The 12,547-nt window shown below is 40.7% G+C and overlaps 1 protein-coding gene across 3 annotated transcripts in view; it reads left to right on the top strand.

Annotated features, from left to right (window-relative positions):
* Window positions 1-12,547, top strand: part of KIF24 (kinesin family member 24) — a 64,499-nt gene that overhangs the window by 36,161 nt on the left and 15,791 nt on the right. For 2 of the 3 annotated variants that reach the window (XM_043453008.1, XM_043453007.1), the window contains exons 7-9: window positions 3,018-3,105; window positions 10,227-10,348; window positions 11,120-11,225. In XM_043453008.1, coding sequence (XP_043308943.1) covers window positions 3,018-3,105; window positions 10,227-10,348; window positions 11,120-11,225 — 316 coding nt within the window. The remainder of the gene's footprint in view (window positions 1-3,017; window positions 3,106-10,226; window positions 10,349-11,119; window positions 11,226-12,547) is intronic. The other variant, XM_043453009.1, reaches the window with a different exon arrangement.

Here is a 12,547-nt window from a genome sequence, read left to right as displayed (position 1 = left end):
GTACATATACACCATGGAATATTACTCAGCCGTTAAAAAGAATTCATTTGAATCAGTTCTAACGAGATGGGTGAAACTGGAGCCCATTATACAGAGTGAAGTAAGCCAGAAAGATAAAGACCATTACAGTATACTAACACATATATATGGAATTTAGAAAGATGGTAATGATAACCCTATATGCAAAACAGCAAAAGAGACACAGATGTACAGAACAGACTTTTGGACTCTGTGGGAGAAGGCAAGGGTGGGATGTTTCGAGAGAACAGCATCGAAACATGTATATTATCAAGGGTGAAACAGATCATCAACCCAGGTTGAATGCATGAGACAAGAGCTCGGGCCTGGTGCACTGGGAAGACCCAGAGGGATCAGGTGGAGAGGGAGGTGGGAGTGGGGATCGGGATGGGGAACACATGTAAATCCATGGCTAACTCATGTCAATGTATGACAAAAACCACTACAATATTGTAAAGTAATTAGCCTCCAACTAATAAAAATAAATGGAAAAAAAAAACCAAATGAAAGACACTAGCCCCCTGCAAAGGTATCCAAGCCCCATGGAGTTGTCTAAAAGGTCATGCAGGTTTCATGTGCTCCAGGACAACACTGGAATGGGGAGTAGGGGTGGAGGAGCAGCTCCAGTTCATGGAGAGCATGATAGGTAGGCCCCATCACAGAGGGGCACTAGGGTAGTATAACTGGAGAGGTCACAGAAGTGGGCTTAGGCAGGCCACCACTCTGTGGACTATTTCAACCAAAGAAAGGACCATCAGTATGCCACAGTTCAGAGAACGTACTGGAGTTGGGGGTTCAGTCATGACACAACTGCCAAATAAGGAAGGGATTACTTTCAGGAAGAGATGCTTTTCTTTTCTGTTCTCTGTGTTGGTTTTGAAGCTTCAAGTTAGCTTCACCACAGCTTCTCTTTCTAGCTTAATACCCTTATTTGGAGCCTTTTCCAGTCAACAAGGCCACTTCCTTTAAAGAACAGTTGGTATAAGAATAAAAGCCACTCTTGTGCCGTGCTGTGTGTGTGTGGTTTGTTTCTTTGTGAGTACAATTCTTTAATGAGCTACATCAATATATTGCCCTGTATTTCTGCCTTTGATGATAACCACAGGAGTGGGGATATGCTGACTTCTAGGTAAAAGCTTCTCTGGGGCTCTCTAGAGAAAACTCACACTTACTCTGAAAATTTCTTGAGCTGGGAGATGTTAGGGTTTTTTGTTTTCTTTTTTTAATGTCTCTGGTTAATTGACTCGTATCTCTTTTTTTCCTACTTTCTGAGACTTCTGAAATGTCCTGCTTCAATGATAGCACCCTTTCTTATTTGTTTAGAGCTGTTACAACTTATCCTGTTGTTTTTAAATAAAATATATTTTCTGTAAAAGGGGCTTTGACAAAGGTAAATAGAAGTATATGTGCTCAGTCTACCTCTTACACTAAAAGCCAAAGTTTATAGATCTTAAAATTAGCTCTTTAAAGTAGAAGATAAGTTGTCTTTATACCTTTGCATAAAAGTTGTACAAGTATACTTCTTGCTTATATGATTTGAAAATACAGCAGTACATTTTAGGCTATTCATTAGGAACTTTCCGGGGTGAGCTCAGGGAATAGGGTCTGGGAAATATATTCAGGAGTGATGTGAGGGTGCTGAAAACTTGATTCTTCTTTTATTCCCAAAGCCCAACTGTTCCAATAGAGTTGTCTTCTGAGAGGTCATGAGCATCGATGAGGCTGTTTCCCTATCCTTCTGTAAAAATTTGGAAACTTGGGGTGAGGGATAGACAGAGAAAAACATTTTTTGAGAAAATCTTTTTGTTTGGCTATGAAGTGAAATTCCGGTATTCATTTTATCACTGTCTTCAGTTCAGTTCAGTTCAGTCTCTCTGTCGTGTCTCACTCTTTGTGACCCCATGAATCACAGCACGCCAGGCCCCCTGTCCATCACCAAATCCCGGAGTTTATTCAGACTCACATCCATCAAGTCAGTGATGCCATCCAGCCATCTCATCTTCTGTCGTCCCCTTCTCCTGCCCCCAATCCCTCCCAGCATTAGGATCTCTTCCAGTGAGTCAACTCTTCGCATGAGGTGGCCAAAGTATTGGAGTTTCAGCTTCAGTATCAGTCCTTCCAATGAACACCCAGGACTGATCTCCTTTAGGATGGACTGGTTGGATCTCCTTGCAGTCCAAGGGACTCTCAAGAGTCTTCTCCAACACCACGGTTCAAAAGCACTATCTTGCTGAGGGAGAAAATAATCTTAGTGTCTTTGATAGATTCAATACCTGCCCCTTGGCAGATCTGGTTTGATGGTGGTAGATGTAACCATTCATTACACTACGCTCAGGCCTGAGGCTTTTGTTGCAGTACTAACTCATCCTTGCTTCCTTCAAAAATATATCAGGACTCCTTATGTTGCAAGTAGTAAAATAAAACCCTACTGTTACTGGCTTAAGCATTTAGGGAACTCATTGACTAGAAAGCCTAGAGAAGCCTTAGGGTCTTTTGACTCTAGAGGTTCAGAGATGTTATAAAGACTCAGTTTCTTTGCATTTCTGTTCTACCTCCCATGGTATTAGTTTCATTCCAAAACGGTCTTTTTTGTGAATGCAAAATGGCTACCACTGCTCCAAAGGCCACACGCCTTTCACTTCTAGAGGGAAAAAGGAGTACCTAACAATCAGAGACTAGAACTTTATTTTGATTGGATTAGCAGAGATCCTGTATCAACTCCTGAGTCAGTCACTGTATCCAGGAATCCACTGATTGGATCTGGGTTAACCACTCATTCTGTTCCTTGTAGCCAAAGTTGTTGATTTATTTATGTACAGCCATCAAAGACCACCCCTGAAGCCTAGCATTGGGGTCAGGAGGTGTGGGGTTGGGCAGGGAGAAGGCATATCAATCCCACTCAGTAGCAAAACTGCTACATGATGGGGGAGTGGTGGAATGGGTTACGAGGGGTCTGTTACTGGAGCTCTGCCGAACCAACCATGTTCTTGTCTTTGCAGGCTCTTCGCAAGAGAAGATAGCAAGCACGTAGTACAAATAGTGGGACTGCGAGAGCTTCAGGTGGATAGCGTGGAGCTCCTCTTAGAGGTAATCTTCCTCCGTTACTGCCCCACTGTAGCAGCCCAAGTACAAGGAAAGACATCATTTTGCTATCTCACAAGTATAATGGACTCGGATTTAGGCAAAGGGCGGACTTCCCTCATAGCTCAGTTGGTAAAGAATCTGCCAGCAATGCAGGAGACTCCAGGTTGATTCCTGGGTCAGGAAGATCCGCTGGAGAAGGGATAGGCTACCCACTTCAGTTCTTGGGCTTCCCTTGTGGCTCAGCTGGTAAAGAATCCACCTGCAATGTGGGAGACCTGGGTTTGATTCCTGGGTCGGGAAGATCCCCTGGAGAAGGGAAAGGCTACCCACTCCAGTATTCTGGCCTGGAGAATTCCATGGATTGTATAGTCCATGGGGCTCAAAAGAGTCGGACACAACTGAGTGACTTTCACTTCACTTAGGCAAAGGGCAATGACAAACACGCCATTTCACATTTCTGAAATACAAATCCTCTTCTGAGAGGATGGCTCCTTTCTCTACAAAGTCTCAGTGCCTTGATAGTGGGAAGTAAGGCATTTGGGAAAGCCTAATGCAGGAGAGGATACTTTGGGACCAGTTTCAAAGGCTGCTAATGTGCTTTTCTATGGTAATGGGCTCTGGTAAAGGCTGCTAGAGAGAGAGAGATTCATATTTTAAATAAAAGTTTTAATGGATAATACCTTCACATGGACTCAAAATTCAAAAGTTACAATGAAAATGTTCCTTTCATTCCCTTTTCTTGAGGCAACTAATTTATTTTTTGTTTTTTTTTTGTGTATCTGTCCAAAAGTATTTTAAAATCTGCTTTTTCATGTTCACGCTTTTAAAATACCCAACCTAGTGATTTTTTTTAGTATTTTCAAAAAATTGTGCAGTTGTCACCACTATCTAATTCCAGAACATTTTCATCACACCAAAATGAAATCCTGTACCATTAGCAGTTACTCTATTTCCCCTGCACCTGGTACCTGAAAACCATTAATTTCTACCTGTATGAGTTTACCTATTCTGGCCATACCATATAAATGTAATCACACAATATGTAAGCTTTCTCTGGCTTTTTTCACTTAGTGTAATGTTTTCAAGGCTCATCTATGTTGTTGAATGAAGTACTGATAAATGTACTTCATTCCTTTTTGTGGCTAAATAATATTCTATTGTATGGATATACCATATTTCATTCATCTATCAGTTGATGGGCATGTAGTTTCAACCTTTTGGTTATTGTGAGTAGTGGAGCTGCGATCATTCATGTACAGGTTTTGTGTGGACATATGTTTTCAGTTTTTTTGAGTATATGTGTAAGAGTGGAACTGTTGAGTCATACTTTTTGAGGAACTGACAAACTGTTTTCCAAAGTGGCTGCACCGCTTTATATTCCTACCAGCAGTGTAGAAAGGGGGGGTATTGTTTTAAAAGCTCCCACAGTGATTCTAACATGCAGCTATCATAGTCATTCTAGTATATCCAACAAGCCTGGCTAGAGTCAAAGGGAGGAGACTGGAAGGACAAGTTGGGTACTTGACAATAACCACCTTTAGAACAGCTTCACAGTACATCCCTCCAGGGGCTTAGGTGTGTGAAATGGCAGGGTGGCCCACCATTGACACGAGTCTTTTTCTAACAGTTTCTTTTTCTTGGGACAAATAGGTAAATTTTATTTAAAGGCTGGGAGCTTGTATTTATGTGATTATCAGACTCCTGAATCCTGGTATCCAAAATCCAAGGATGGCACCTTTTGTGGCTGTTTTTAACAGTCACCTGAGAGCCAAGACCCTCTTTCCAGTGATTGCAGAGGCAGATGCAGAGCAAAAGAGGGTGGGACATGTTGAAGGGCTTCCCTTGAGACTGTTGACTATTCTTGACCTGTCCAGAGCTCCGTCCACGGCAGAGTCCTCAGGAGAGTGTTTCGCATACGCCTGTTGCCTGTGGTCTTCATGCCCCCACCTAGTCATTCCTTTACTTGGCTGGGAGTCTCAGGACAGTTGGTCCTCACGATGCTGTTGTTCCTGGAAATTAGACCAATTGAATGAGAAAGGATCAAACACTAAAAAGAAGTCCCTTTTCCTTGGCTATGGGTCATAACTGTGTTAGTGGACAGTCCAGTGTCAAATCACTCTCATCCTGGAAGAGTTTATGGCACTGCTCTGTCCTAAGGTGTATTTTCTAAGACCAGCAGAGAGAGGTTTCTTGTTAGTGAACATATTGCCATTGTTGCCATATACCCTCAGTCTGTAATACGTATGAGGTAGTACAAGAAGGAATCCAGCTGAGATCAAGGTGGAAAGTTGACATAAATTATGGATATCTGACGTGGCTACCCTCGTAAACATTTATTGACTTGGAGCAGCAGCACTTGCTAACTCAGGTGTCACCCTTTCTCTCGGGTGTCACCATCCCCCTCGCTCAGGTGTCACCTCTGCGTTTGCTCAGCTGTCACCCTCAGGCGTCATCTTCATGGATGTCACCATCACAGATCACTCACAGGCTCACACAGGCATGGCCACTTGTTGCCTGCCTGCACAACTAGCAGTTTCATTTTTCACATAGGATTGTCCTTCCTCCAAGAGGTTTCTCCTTCCAGGTATATTTTATTACCTGGTCTTAACAATGTCCAGGGTTTCCCTGCCTTTATAGAGGACTCGCTGATTCATCCAGATTTGGAATCAAGATTTTGTCAGGCAAACAATGGGCATTTTTTCAGTTGTATAGGTTTTCAGGTTTTCAAGTCTTTCTTACAGACATTACATGTACCTATAGGTATCCATTCCCAAACTTCTAATAAATCTGCTTCATGTTTTAATGCTGCCTTGGCTGTAATTGGTAGCCGAGGCCCACAGAGCAAGAGCTTCCCTAAGATAAGTCTCAGTCATAAGCTGGTGATAGAGACTTAGTCTATACACAGTGCCTCTCCTGCTCAAGTGCTCATAGCCCATCTTTGGTATTTGTGCTGGAAGCTTGGTGATTAAAGCGTGGATGGAGCTGGGTCCCGGGGCCGTGTGTCCTTGAACACATCTTTTACCTTTCTGAGCCTGAAACATGTGGATGTTATATGATTGGGTTGGGTGATAGAGAAGGAAATGAGATAATGTACATATAATGCTTACTGTGATGCTAGTTGAATTTGTCATGTCTGTTATTCTTTTTTTTTTTAATATATTTATTTATTTGGCTGTATCAGGTCTTAGTTGTGGCATGAGGATCTTTAGTTATAGCACGTGACCTGTTAGTTGCAGCATGTGGGATCTAGTTCCCTCAACAGGAATCAAACCCAGGCCCGCTGAATTGGGAGCATTAAGTCTTAGCCACTGGACCAGCAGGGAAGTCCCCACATCTATTAATCTTATTAATAAGTCCCCAAATATTTTCCAGTGCCATAGAATTCCACAGTTGTCTCTCCTTTCTATTGTAGCAGGTCCCCATTTTACTACTCATGTAACATGTTTGTCTAAAGGGTCTAGATCAAGAAACTTGCCCAGTAGACTTTATTATGGAAGGAAGACTTTGACAAGTAAGAGATAGAGAAATGGGAGGCCTGTGATTTTTAAGGTGACGCATTAATTTTATTCTGTTTCTTGACTTGCATTTCTCTCAAATAGATTGTCTCTTTTTGTTCTTTATCCTCTTCCTTTCCTTTTCCTTCCTTCCTTCTTGTTTAAAATTTTTAATTGTACTTGGGAGCCATGGAATCTCATGTTGATCCATAAAGCTCTATTTCTCCATGGATCTCTGATTATTTTACATTTTTTAAAAGAAATAGTTTATGTTTTGGAAGTTTACACAAATATGTTAGTTCTTTAGTATATATTTTTAATTAGTATTTATTGAGAACTTATATGTGCTAATTGTAGTACTAACTGCTTTACATACTATGTGTTATCTCTTTTTGGTCTCAAAAATAACTTACGAAATTACCATTTTATAGGTAAGAAAATGAGGCCCTGAAAAGTTAAGTAGATTTTCAAGAGTTGAGACAACCATATTGTCAGAACTGGCATGTGAACCCAGACAGTTTAACTTCATATTTTGTCTTTAACTGCTACGCTTGAGTTGTATGCCACTTGTTTGCCTGATGATCTTTGCAGACTGCCTCATTTTTACTCCTCAGAGCTCAGCTGCTTTTTTCCACAGTTTCTGAAAAACATGGTGATTACAGACTGCTACTGAGGCTGAGGAAACGACCATACACCAGAAATTCCCTCATGTCTTCCCTAAAAGGCATTTAGTCAGGAAAGGTCGTGCCAACATGTTAGATTTTCTGAGATGCACTCACAGGTACCTAGTACATCATGGTGAATAAGGTGTACTGAAAAGTCAAACATAAAACTCTGTAACGGAACCTCAGAAGACAGTCTTTCTTAACTCCCCTTGTGGGGATGAACCACAAGGCCACCCCTTCGGCTTCCTGTCAGTATACACAGTTCCTGACTAGGTATGACCTTGAGGCCTCTCTGAGCTCTCATTAGATTCCAGCAGAAGTAGCATCATTGCTGCCATCATGTGGCAGAGGGTACCTGGCTTCCATCCCAGCCTGACCATATGCTGCCTGTATGACCTTGGATAATTCACTTAACTTCTCCTTTATCTATCAAGCATATCGCTTACACAAATCACAAATGTAGACATTTAAAAGATCTCTGTTTCTTCATGAAGTTTGTAAAAGGCTCTGTGTGTGTGTGTGTGTGTGTGTATCAAAAAAGCTGTGAGAACCCTGAAACTCTGGGAGGAGGAGGAAATGCACCAGAATCTTTTTAACTCTGAAGTTATGGAAGGTATATATTTTCATTTTTATATTTTTCCTATATTTTCTAAGTTTTCCACAGTAAGCTTGTCTTTCTTTTCTAATGAAAAAAGAGAAGTTTAATAAAGATAATACAGATTTTAAGTAATCCATCATCTTTGCATTATGGTCTTTGAAAGTGTGAAATCAGAATGATAGGAAAGGCCAGGATAAGGAAGTACATTTAAACTAGATGGTTCACAGGAATTCCCTGGCAGTCCAGTGGTGAGAACTTGACACTTTTCACTGCTGTGACTCCAAGTTCAATCCCTGGTCAGGGAACAAAGATTCTGCAAGCTTCATGGCATAGATAGGTAAGTAAACTAGATGGATCAGTCATAGATCTGGTCTTAAGTGACCTAGCCAGCATCCAGCCTTATTTATCAGTATTTTGGGGGAGGATTTTTTGTTGTTGTTCTTTGGCACTTACCACAACCAGTATAAGGGGTACTACGCTAACTCTTCTGATTTCTGATTAGCAGCAACAAGCTGTCCATGCAGTTGATAATCCAGTTTTGTAAATTAACAAGTTCTGCTCTTTACAAAAGGATTTATCAGGTAGTCCCTTTAAACTTATAGCAAGCTATTTACAAAATGAGTGCATTTAAAATCTGGTTCTAAGATACAATTCTAAATCTCACAGGTAATCTTTAGAGACATAACTATCACTTAGGCCATGAAGAAACTTAATAGTAGTTAATTTTTTTAAAAGTACCTACCCCTGGAGAAGGAAATGGCAATTCACTCCAGTATGCTTGCCTGGAAAATTCCACAGTCAGGGAGGCCTGGTGGGCTTCAGACTATGGGGTCGCAAACAGTCAGACATGACTGAGCACACAGTGCATGCCCGCCCTCTAAGCATGATGCACGGGAGACATATTGGTCCTCAACACTTAGCAGTCTTAAACTGGGAAGGAGTGGGGTGGTCAGCTTCTTTGAGTGGAAGTTGTTGTAGCTGCTGCTGGGATGTCCTCTAAGCTACAAAGACCAGCTCCTATCCCCATGAACTTGAGAGAAGACCAAGAATCAGGCTTTTGATATATCATTAAGGCTCTTATAAAAGGGTTGTTTATTGCATTATTTAAGTATAGGTATACAGGCGGAGTCAATCAGTGAATCTCTATAGTGGGGCAAATCTCATACTCTACCAACTACATGCTAGGTAATTTAAAACATGAAAGAAATGTTAACTGTTGGCATTCTTGCTAGTTAATTGTCTGTGAGTCTGTTAAAAAAATAAAATTTGATCATTATCAGTCAAAAAAAAAAAAAAGGTACCTATCCCTGCTAGTTAAGGTATTTTATAAACTGTTGTTAAAATTTGACTCTGTCAACTTTTGAACTCTTAATTTGGAAATGGTAGCCATGTTCAATATGATAAAAATTAAAATTCTGAGAGATTGAGATAGGACTTCCTTTAGTCTAATTCACACTGCAAATAAATGAATTTATCATAAGTGCCCCCACAATGTAGTGGAAACCACATGGGCTTTGGAATCAGCCACAGCAGATGCTAGATGTAGAATTTGGTTCTGCCACAAAACAGCTATTTGTGAGCAAGTCAACCTTTGAATTTATTCCTCAGTTATAAACTGAGCATAATAATCATACTCACCTCATCTTAGGCTACTGGGAGGATTCTGTCAAATATTTTTAAGGTTCATCACCTATTTGATTCTCAGTAATTAACACTTCCCAAAATCAGGGCAGCATATTCATATATGGCTGTGTTTTCAGTGGCTTGAGGCCATTCCCGAGGCTTCACCTCTTCTCCCCCATTCCTTTGTGGCCAGAGGGATCCACATTAGTCTTTACTCCCATTTGAAGGGGCAGTGGTCTCCAGGGTAATCATGGGCTCACAGCAATTTCGATAACTCATCACTTCCATGTTTCCACATGTCAGGCCTGGTCTCCTTTATGATTGCATTGTGGTGGAACAGGTGGATGTGATTATTCATTCTGGGATGCACATTTCTGTCCTTTGCTTCAGTTACTACGACAGATGGGTATTATGGGACCTTACTCTGGAGCCAAGTTATGCCCTGCGGAGTTGAGTCAGGATAAATCCATCAAAGATATTAAAAACAGTGTATGAGATCAAGAAGTAAATTAGCTCTTGAGCTGTTGAATGTTCTCCCCCAAGATTAGTTTTCCACATTGTTGTCATTGCTCTTGGGTACTTACTGTTTATGATTTAGTGTTTAGGCAGTTTTCCACATAGAGGGAAAAGACTGCAGTATACTGACAAATCTCTGTCTGGTCTGTGCTGCTCTCAGCCAACTCTTAGGAGCCAGAAGGCTTTGTTTACTCCTTGTAGAAGTCACCCTATGGATTTTATTTTCAGGTGATCCTCAAGGGCAGCAAGGAGCGCAGCACCAGGGCCACTGGAGTTAATGCAGACTCCTCCCGCTCTCACGCTATCATCCAAATTCAGATCAAAGATTCAGCCAAGAGGACATTTGGCAGGTGAGCTGGAAATATGCAGGGAACTGCATTGTCTGCCTTTCCTTAATGTGACTTTGAAATATGTGTTGTCAACAACAGGACATCCTGCCCCATAGAGTTCTTTATTTCAGGGACACACCATAGAGTTATTAACTCTGAAATAAATCATTGCACCAAAGTGCCACCAGTTGATTAACCATGAAGTAATGACCTATTGTTGGTCAACTCTAAGTTATTAAAAGGAACATTGATTGCTTCTAGTGTGAAACACAGTATCAGCAGAGGAATAGTAGGAAATGCATCTCAGAGAGCTTACAGGCCAAAAAAAAGGAAAATTAATCCATCCTTCTTGAAAGAAGCCATACGACAGTTGGGTACATTCATCGCCTCTCTGGTGCTATCTTAGCATCACTCTGCCACAGTGACGGATGGGCCTATCTCACCTCTGAGTAATGAGTCTTTCAAGGGGTGGGGGGCTGGAAAGCAGCCCACAAAAGTCTCTATTTAATTATCTAAGTGGTCACCTAAGTGATTTGCATTGTAGTCATTTAGCCTTATGGGAAGAATGTTTAATTAATTCCAATCATACTTTCTCACAAATGGTTAAAGCCAACAGAAGGGTGTAAGTGGATTAAAATCTTGTTTGGAAAGTTTTGGAAAACTGACAGTAATGTCTTTAACTTTCCTGAGGATGGGCTTGTGTTGATTTCTTCCTGCCATCACAAAGTGTTGGCTGATATAAAAAGAAACCAAAGCCCCAAAGAAGTCTTGCCTGCTGTGTCTGTTCTCTAGGATCTCTTTCATTGACTTGGCTGGCAGTGAAAGAGCAGCGGATGCCAGAGACTCAGATAGACAGACAAAGATGGAAGGCGCGGAAATAAACCAGAGTCTTCTGGCTGTAAGTCCTTCTTGAGAGATTTTTCCCATCTTTACATGCAGCCAAAGTGGGTGAGGGTGGGTTGGAATAAGGCAGTGGAATTCCAGGGTTGGTGATGGAGGCTGCCCGGTGAGATTCTCGGCAGTTCTAGATAGCTCTTCCTCTCTCCCTGCCTTCTCTTCCTCTGGTCAGTCCTGCCAGTTAGAAACAAAGAAGTGTTTCTGCAGTTGGGTGAATGGTTCACTTAAGTACATTTTCTGTTCTCGTCAGGTTTTAAAATTACCATCAGGAGGCGCAGAATGTCTGATTATCTCCTTTTGTGATTTTGAGAATTAAGAGAGAGTCAAGTGTTATCAATCTAATTCCTCCATTATTATGTTTCCTATCAACCTTTATGCCTTGTGGTTTTAGCAGGCGTCAGTGAGCATTACTTTTATCCCATTGCTTTATTAGGCATTCCAAAATGGTGATATTCTAATCCTAATATTCCTCTGTATTTATTAGCTGGAAAGAACTTTCCCCCAACGATCTGATTATCCTGAAGTGTAACTCATACAATGGAGGCGAGATAACTGCTTGGTTCTTTGCCTTCGCTCACCAGTTTTCAGAATGAGTTGATGTCCTGGTAACCTGAACATGACCATGAGTTTGTTGTTCTTTACTTTTTTTGTTTGTTTTTGTATTATTATAAACTCACTGTCCTCTCTTTTTTTTTTTTTTTTAAATTTATACATTTTTGGCCCTTGTGTTCCTGTGTCTTTTTGTCATAACCCTGCTAGTCCTTGGCTTTCTAGTATGATAAAATGTTGTAGGCTTATCTTGTACATTTTTTCCCCAGAACTTAAATCAGCCATTTCTTCAACAAGCCTAAGTTTTAGAGGGAAATGGTATTTAGGGAGCATTTAGGAGTGCTAGTGGTGCTTATCACCACTGGGTGAGTTCTTACTTCTAGGTCATTTTGATGGACAGAGATGGGGAAAGTGTATCATGGATTCATACTAATAAATTAATTAAAAATTAAGACTACAGGGTTTTTGCTTAGCTTTTTTGAATTTATATTTCTCTCCCTTTTCTCTTATGCTAAAATTCTTAGTTCCTAACAACATTAATGTAATTTATTTGCTCTACCTCCATATGTATGTATACCAAAATAATGGTATATTACTTTTAATATGATTACTGAATTCAGATTAAGATTTCTTTGCAGTTGTCCTTTTTACCCTTATGTTGTATCCCTCTTGGGATGTACAGTCATAATATTATATTGCAAAGTCTCTTTAAATAATTCTGTGTGTTTAAGCTCACCAATTTTGTATTCAGTTAAAGAAAAATTATGAAGTAGC

The sequence above is a fragment of the Cervus canadensis genome, chromosome 30, assembly GCF_019320065.1.
Source record: "Cervus canadensis isolate Bull #8, Minnesota chromosome 30, ASM1932006v1, whole genome shotgun sequence".
In the NCBI taxonomy this organism is placed as follows: domain Eukaryota; kingdom Metazoa; phylum Chordata; class Mammalia; order Artiodactyla; family Cervidae; genus Cervus; species Cervus canadensis.
The sequence above is the reverse complement of the archived record's forward strand: the minus strand, read 5'-3'. Positions and strand labels throughout refer to the sequence as shown.